The 9,087-nt window shown below is 38.1% G+C and overlaps 1 protein-coding gene across 12 annotated transcripts in view; it reads right to left on the reverse strand.

Annotated features, from left to right (window-relative positions):
- The window catches only part of atp11a (ATPase phospholipid transporting 11A), a 47,355-nt gene that overhangs the window by 27,344 nt on the left and 10,924 nt on the right, over positions 1 to 9,087 (reverse strand). For 7 of the 12 annotated variants that reach the window (XM_055024955.1, XM_055024954.1, XM_055024958.1 and 4 more), the window contains exon 1: positions 7,919 to 8,454. The exons of 1 other annotated variant lie outside the window; for it this stretch is intronic. In XM_055024955.1, the coding sequence (XP_054880930.1) occupies positions 7,919 to 7,963 (45 nt within the window). In that variant the 5' untranslated portion in view covers positions 7,964 to 8,454. Of the gene's footprint in view, positions 1 to 7,918; positions 8,456 to 9,087 lie in introns of those variants that run through there. 4 more of the 12 variants (XM_055024952.1, XM_055024951.1, XM_055024964.1 and 1 more) reach the window with 2 other exon arrangements.

The following is a 9,087-nucleotide window of genomic DNA, read 5'->3' on the forward strand; positions in this document are numbered from 1 at the left end:
TTTTGTACAGAACTTCATTATCTATGCCTTGAAAAGTGATACATAAATTACCTTTTACAAGATGATGATTATACATTGGAGAATGAATGAAAAATTGTTTAATGTAATGGATCAAAGCAGACCAACAATTTCTTCAGTTTCATCAGACAAAACCACATTAATTTGAAACCTAGTCCTTGTTATTTTTTCCCTGTGCCTCAGTTTTCTGCCAGACTGAAAGCCAAACAGCGTTAGCGAGGATCACAGTCATCTGTATATCATGGTGGCTGCCAAAGTGCATTGATAATGTTACGGAATAATCAATCTTTAGGGGAATCCACTTGAGTACTCTGAAAGTTCAATGCACTACCTCCTATTCCTAGAGCATGCACTTTGTTGCCCGGTATTAAACACATTACCAGTGATGTTCGGCTTGAGCTTCAGAGCAGGGCTTTTGGAAGGAAACAACAAATGCCAGAATTACTGTAACAAAATAATGTGTAATTCCATCTAATGTTTATTTGCTAATGCCACAATCAGACCAATCAGAGGCCAGGGATAACAAAAGCAGCAGCAAGAGGTAAATGTGTGCTGCATCATCAGGATTTGGAAACGACCTACTTGCCATCATTTCCTTATACTTTGAACATTAACGCGTATGTGCACCCATCAGCACTTTCCCTACAAACCAGGAGCAACGCTAAAATGATGACCCAAGTTCAAAAACATTTCTCTCTTCACCTCCATCTATTCTACTGGTCTCTCTCTTTAGATAGAGGCCTTTATGCACCATTAACTCAGGGCTATCCATCATCTGTCTCTTTGTCCAGTGGGCTGTAATACACCGTTTCAGACTTCAACACGAGCCTTTAATGGAGCGAACACTGTTCATGAGCTACAATTTCAAGTCAAACTGTTTAAGTGTTCCAAAGAATCACTTTCTGAAGCGTAACTACAGGTTGGTGTGCAGCAACTAATTTGACCCTGTTGAGCATTTGGTTTTGCTAAATATCTTGCAGTGTCTAATCACAAAAACACAAGCAACTCAGATGAAAGTACTTCACTTTAAAAGCTTTAGTTTCTTGATGTTTTGTTAAAAAATTAATATATATGTAAATTAATATGTGTATTATACTTTATACTTGCAGGTTAGTAGAGTAATGTAAAACTTTTTATAATGCTAAAGTAACTGAAAAGTATCCTTACAAGGTGTACCAAATTATTATGCAAATTGGATTTAAGTGTCATAAAGATTAAATTTTTTGCTGTGCTATTAAATTTATGGGTGGTATTGAGTGTCAGGGCTCTTTGAATCACTATAATTAATTTCAAAGAGCTGGTTGATTAGTTTGTCTGGTGAGCTCAATTAAAGAAAACCTACTTAAGAAGGATGTTCCACATTATTAAGCAGGCCACAGGTTTCAAGCAATATGGGAAAGAGAAAGGATCTCTGCGGATGAAAATCAGTAGTGCTGTATGACTCGCATAATAATTAGGAACATGGTGTAGATCCAACAGCAAAGCACTGAATCTCTCTTTATTAAGTTATAACCAAGTGATACTGAATACATTTTGGTCGTTTTAGCAATCCTGTAGATTGTAAAATATTAATGAGACTCAACAAGTCAAGTTTTTCCCATGAGCTCATGTGGGAGGCAAGTAAAAACCAGTCAGGCAGTGAAACAATCCCAGGACCCAATGGCTTAGTGAGAGTCTATAAATCCTTTAGGCAAAGAGGCCAATCCATTGCACTTTGTGGATTGTAGACAGAATGGATAAGCAGGTGTTCAATGATTAGCATGAGGCTGAGAGGAAACCTGCTGATGCTGGCATACTTGAGCATGTCTTAAAAGCCAATTTTAAAGGCCTCAGATACATGGCTGCCCTTCAAAGTAACAGAAGTCCAACGTTGGCAAAGCAATCAAGACCTTAAGTCTATCTTGTTTCATAATCCTCTTGAGGAAAGTTTGAGCAGTCTTGGCACATGCTTAGATGTTTTGGTTCAACGTATATCAACTTTAGCAAAAAGTAAAAGTACAATAATTGAATTTGTACTCTAAATGTCTGACAAATGTCAAATTTGCAAAAAGCTCACTCTAAAACTGGATCTAAAAAACAACAACAGTGCTTTCCATTAATTTCTGAAAATTGGATTTTCTTTTTCTACAAGTCAAAGCTCATGACGCCCATTAGCAGCCAGTTGAACACAAATAAAGCCTTTCCATATTTACAGCAGAAGCACAAGGATGGTAAATGTCAATTACAACCTTCTTGTCCTTCTCTGGGATCCCCTCAAGCAACCCCTGGTGTTTCCTGAATGCTACACTGAGCTGTACTATTGTACATGACTCAATAACAGGCTGCGCAAACATCCGTCTGCATTGAGCACCAGTCCGCCCATGAATTATTGAAAACGAGACAGAGCCAAGGAATTCATGCGATCCTCTGCCCTCTGCGTCACCTAAATACTATTCCACCTCCCTGCTTTCCAGCATCCAGTAACAACTACTTTACTCCCAGTAATATGGCCTCAAGCTACTATTTTTTCCCCCTAAAACATTTCATTATGCCTCACATGTGTGTTGATCAGTTCAACTGTAGGAGCTGGTTGAAAAAAAACTAGCTCCTACAAAACAAAGTAGAACAGAAGAAACAGACCTCAAAGAAGTGTTGGAAACTGGATTAAGTGGATGAGGACCTACTGTCCACCAATAACCCTTTAATCCACGAGGTGAAGGCAGGAAGCCAGAGGAAAGAGAAATCCTGTTAGAGTTCATTAATTTACCTGGTCAGTCGCTCAGATGACCTGATGCTTGTTTGGGATGTACACTGCAAAAAAAAAACAAAAAAAAAAACTACCAAGTATTTTTTGTACTACTGGAAAATTATTTTACTTTTAACAAGACAAGTGAAATAACCTGCAAATTAGTACTTTTTACCATTACTAATATTCAAGTAGTACTGATTTTAAAAAGTTCTTATATCTTGCTGAGAATTTCATTGTAAGTCAGTACACTTAAAATGAGACAAAACTAAGAAACCAGACAGACGTTATTGGTAAGATTTTGTGTTTTTGCAGACCAACCAAATCTTTTCAGTCGTTTTTTTTTAATCTTTAATCTAAGCTATAAACTCCAAAGTAAATTGAAAACTTAAATATTTTATAAAGTACAAATAAAACTAAAATAATCTGGTTTGATTATATTATGAGGCTCAATCATTTTGGAAAGGAGTGGCCAGATCTGTCAGATTGTGAGCTTGTCCTGAGCACAGGCCTCTTTAGATCACCCCACACATTTTTAATTGGATTCAGGTCTGGACTCTGGCTGGGCGAATCCAGAACTTTAATCTTGTTTAGGTGGAGCTAGTGTATGCTCTGGCTCATTGTTGTGATAAAACTGGTGGTTAACTAGTATTTGAAACCAGAAACAGAGTTTTAAACTCAAGCTATGACGCTACCGTCACTAAGCTCCACTTTCCATTTTTTGCAGCCGAACATCTTCTGGATTCACATCAGTTGAAATGTTCACAATTATATTTGGGACTCTCAACTTGAGTTTCACGGTCTAACACTCTTTATATTTCTAATGTTCCCCTGGACAATTCCAGTTTGATTTTAAATCACCTGAACAGGTTTAATGTCACACTAAAGGTGGAAAATGTTTTTGGAAATTCTAGGATTTTAACAAGCCAGTTGTTTTATGTCCACATGAACTAAACCTGCACGGTCACCGCCATTGATCTCTTCATGCTACATCCAAGGCAATCATTCTTGCTTATGTAGGTAATGGTGAAACTGCAGCTGGGAGCACAGATGGAAATGAATGTCTGAGTACTTTTCACTAGAATTAATCAGAAAATCATTGCAGCTCTAATGTAAATAAATTACTGTTGCATTAGAGACGACTTATATGTGTACACCTTGTTTTACACTCGCTCTTTTAGATTTTCTGTGTATTAAAAGCAATTCTGCACAGTCCGTTGAACTTGACACTGATATGCTGATGATTAAGAGGTTCAGTTTCTCAACATGGTGGAACATTAACACTGACTCCTACTCAAAACCAGTTACAGGAGTAAGCTCATTTATAATGGAGCTAATGCTTTATCAATATTAATAAATTATTGACTTATAAAAAGAGCTTATATTTAGCTAAAAAATTACTTTCAAGTTAGTTTTGTCTTATTTTAAGTGTACTAAGATATTTGCACCAGAAACGAGACTAAAATTACTTGGTACGATTTTGAATTTTTGCAGCATATGAGTTGATGCGTTAATGGAGATACTCCAGTAACTCCATATTTTTCTTTTGGCTCCAGAGCTACTAAATATTAAGAAATCCATCCATTAAAGAAAGAGGGCAAACAGGAACTTGCAGGAGAGACATCATAGAAAATTGTATTGACCAAAAAACATCTAAAGTCAAAACTCCAAATTTTAAAAAATAAGGATTTTAAGCCTTTACCAAGCAGTATGTAAAAAAAAATGACAGAATGGTGTAAATATGTCAATGCATAACAAATATTAAAATGAAAACAGCCCAGAATTAAAATAATAATAAAAAAAGTTAACATTTCAGACGATGTCAAAGCTCAGAGAGAAGTATTTAAGTATTTAAGAAGAGAAGAGGCCTGTCTGATGGCTAAGGGAACGTCATCCTGTAATTTACGAGCAAAAGCGCGGTCTCCTCTGAGGTCACGCTTGCTGATCAGGAGCTGCTGACCTGAGGGAGTGCAGGGATGCAGCAGCTCGGACAGTCAGGGCGGGGCAGAGCCATTAAGCACTAAAAACAAATAACATTAATTGTCAAATTAATCCTAAAATACAAACAGAGACAGGAAGGGAAAAAATGTGGTCAGATTTAATGCGTCTGCTAAAAGACGTGCAGCAGCATTCTGTAACCTCTGAAGCCGAGAGATGTAGTGACCATTGATTCCTTTATAAAGTGCAATAGAGTCATTCAGCCGCAATTCACTACTTCAAGCCAAAACATTAAGCTTATATACAAAGTAGACTCACTATACACACAGAGAGGTGTCTATCAAATTATTCCTATTTATTTTAGCTAATAAAAACCCAAAGTTCAACTACCAGGGAAACTTTACAATATAACAGAAAAATAATAAAATGATTTATCTAGAGGACATTTAATGTTATGGCCTACGTAATCATGAGGAAGAGTGCTGACTCGACAGTTATTGTATTGACATAGAGAGAAAGCCACAAAAGATCAGTGCTAAAGCAGCTGTTGTCCATAAGAATCTCAGAGGAAAGTTTGGTGGAAGGAAAATGTGTGGTAGAAAAAAGTGTAGAACAATTAAATTTTACGACCAAATTGGGTTTCTCTGGTCGAACATTTAAATAGGACATTTACAGCTACGAATGTCCAATTATTTCAACTACATGTAACTTTACTTAAGCTTTTTAAAAGATGCATTTCTTCTAATCTTTAAGATTATTCAAAGTGTTGCATCATTTTCCACTGAGGACGACGTGCAAAATGGATGAGCGACTTGAATAAAAGGGGGAAAAAAAAATTAATCTGAAAACTTTCAGTTTAAAAATAACTTGCATAAGAATTGATCAAGCGCGGCTTCGTGCTCCGGCTGAATAAGTGCGGTGGCTCTGCATGCTACAGTGAACACATTTAGTTCTCCATCAGCCTGAACGCAGGAGACAACCACGAAACTTTGCAAACTCGGCATGTCACACTTTTAAAGAGAGCTATTGGCTTACATAACAGCCACCGCTGTTAAACTAATCGGAGATGGCGGCATCAGACGAGGCTTTTAGAAGCACATGAAGACAGTTCTGAGGAACTGCATGGATCCTAACCAGTGGGTTTGGATCATCTTAATTCTATAAAAAAATTATCATATAAAAGAAAATTAGAAATGGACAGCAATATTTCATCATTCTTCATAATCTACTCTGCCAGACTGAACTTGCTTTCAAGCTTGTTTTCAAGGCTTGATGGTCATCAGATGCATCTTTGGTTAAATTTTAACACTGAAAGTTCAACAGGGTGTCTTCTTTTGCATTGTGCGTCTCATTCGGTTCAGTTTATTGCGCCTCTGTTGTGAAATGATGTGTTTTATCTTCACTAAGAATCAGTCACACCTTTTTTTCTTTGGCTGCACAAGACTCAACATGTCCACATCAAGATGCCTTTGAGGTGTTTCCCTTACAGGGTTTCTGCAGGTTTCACCAACTCAAATTTAAGACTTTTTAGAACCAATATGAGTGGAAATTAAGTCCTGAATCATGACAGCAACTTTGTCCAACCAATTGGCAATGATGGATGTAAAAACGCTAGCTAGCCATATTAGCAGCTAATTACTGGTAACCTTAACCCACTCGAGTCACATAACGCAATGAAAGATATTAAACTTTTGCCTGACAGAAAAGTTCAGTGAGAAGAAAATATAATACTTATAATAATTAAAAACTGATCAAGGCAAAATTTAAGACTTGTGATTAACATATTAAAGGTCATCCTGCTTTTTTATGAATGTAAAAGATTTGGTGTTTTATTGCTCTTTCATTCTCTGAGCAATAAAACACTGATGTGGGAAACATCTAAATCAAACTCCACTGTTTATCATCCTGTGAGAATCTCACATTGGCCCACGCATACTTTGACTGCAAGTTTTAAATAGCAATTAGAAAAACATGGCTACATTGACACACAACAAAAAGAGCCTTCATCACACTACCAGTCAGCCAGTGACTCATGCAACCCCAGTTCTGAGTAATGGAATGGCATTCAGGATTTTTTTCCTGAACAGACCAATCTCTTTTATTTCACCCCAGCCTTTTTGGTCAAACCAATTACAACAACTCAGCTAATCAGCATCCCACATTCTATCAGTCGCCAGCCCCGCTTTGCATGCGTCTGGCTCCATTTCAACCTGCACAGCAGGGATTTCATTTAATCAGCTCGCCGCAACAGTTGGGAGGCAGCGTCTAAGCCTCGGGTGAGCATGAAGACCTGCGCAGCTCTACGTTACAGTAGAGCTTGCTCTTTTTGGATTACCGTCAGACGCATTACTGGAGACTAATGCAAGCTGCATCCATGCAGGCTGGTTGCTACACTGCTGCCAGCAGGAAACAACTGGATTACATAATTCAAGCGACTACTCCATTTGTACTGTTGCTCGACTGGTTGGGGGTCATAACAAGTCATCCTCCAGCACCTGCATGCCCTGACATGATCACCTGAAAGGTGTGGACTCCACCTTTCAGTTGTTCAACCACAAACAAAATAGTCCACGAATGCTAAGCTCGATCTTCTAACGTGTCCTCATTACTGTTACAGTAAACATGCTGATATATTTCAAACAAACAGCACCATATTGAATTGCAAAAAATAAAAAATACAACAAGAACTGGATTGTTAAAAATTCAGAATGCATTCGTGATAGTCATTGTGGCAGACAGAGAAACTGATCTCTAGGTTCTTTGATGAAATGTGAATTACTGAAACAAACTAGTCTAATAAATGGATACAATCTGACTGGACCTTTCTGGGCAGCTTTCTTCTGGCACCGCTTCACAAACTGCATGTTTAGACACGAGTTTAAAATCTAACAGAACAAACATTCATGTTAGTATTTTTGATGAATATTATTTTATTTTGTTCATGCCAAAAACAGATTTTATGGTCAACCAGATTTGTCAGGATGTGAACAAATCGGCTGCTTCCGATACCGTCCTCACTGATTGGTGCATCCGCAGCTTCCTCTCTAACCTACGGTTTAGCTTTTGTTTACTGGTTTGTTGTTAATTCTTAACCCTCTGTTCAAAACAATCGGGCTGAAGAGAGCGCGTGTTTTCACTCCCTCGCTTTGACTGCAACTTTGTCCACGAGTGGTTGTTTCTGCTGAATTTGACATGTTTTCACGTCGAAAGGCGGTGTGGGATGAAAACAAAACTTACATATCGGCTGATGAGAGTCCGAAGAGTACTGAAATCCATCCCCATCCTGCTCTTCTTTCCTCTGCCTACACTTCTTCTCTTTCTGTGTTTCTATTTCCCCACAGCCGCTGGCTTCCTCTTTATTTTTCTTCTTTTGTCCATGACTTTTTCTTCTTCTTCTTCTCAGGCGAGTCTTCTTGAAAGTGGAGAGGGTTTGGTCCCAAGAATGCGGCTCCCGACACGGGAGACCGGTTCTCACCTTCTCTCGCAAGAAGGAAGCGCACACTGGGCGTCTTCTGCGGCACTTTCAGCGCACTTCATCCAGAAAAAGTCAGCTTTGCCCCGCCTCAGGTTCTCTCCTGCGCTCTCCTCCACCTGAGCTGGTGTGTTGATAATCTTCTTGTCTCGCGCGGTGGCCGAAGCAGATTTGCTTCATGTACGTCACGAAAGGCCAGGTGGTGCCTCTGGTCGGAGGTGGGACGCATGCGCGCTCTAGTGACTTCGGTGTGGAACTGATTAGTTGTTTTAGTTATTTATTGGCTATCGATGAGTTGGGGGCGGCCGAACTGTCCACCCACAGGTACATCGCAATCAATCTGTTTATCGTTGAATATTAATTCTTTTTACAGAAGCCTTTTAGAAAACGAAAAGTAAAGTTTGACTGGAAAGTCAAATCAGCACTGATAGGTCAGCTGACCCATACCCCACATTACTGAATGTAATTTTAACTTTACGACTGGATTTGCATTATGATTTTCTCAAAACTGTAGTAATCCCTGTTGGACACTTTTTCTTTCCGCTTAGGTTCCCAGTAATATGCAAACTTCTCAATAAACATTGGTGGCTTGCTATGCAATTTTATAACAAACAAAATGTCGGTTATTTTAGATTAAAAGAAACAAATGCTTTAACTGTATTAGCCATATTTGTTGATCTGTATAATTACAAACAAGTTGAATTTAAATTGGAAGAATATAAATAAAATTCAGGATGATGAGAACTGTTCAGATTTAATTGGTCTTCTTTCAGTACTACATTTCTACTAATTGTGTGATATGCTATGTACAATTAATTTCCAAAAAGTAAAAGGATAAAATTATTTAATAAAAACATTCAGTTAGCAAATATAGTCCTACTTGCACCACTAACATGTTGCCTCTGATAGATGTCTCCGTGACTGTACTTTATTT

Source organism: Poeciliopsis prolifica, unplaced genomic scaffold, assembly GCF_027474105.1.
Source record: "Poeciliopsis prolifica strain line A6 unplaced genomic scaffold, Auburn_PproV2 SCAFFOLD134, whole genome shotgun sequence".
Taxonomy (NCBI): Eukaryota; Metazoa; Chordata; class Actinopteri; order Cyprinodontiformes; family Poeciliidae; genus Poeciliopsis; species Poeciliopsis prolifica.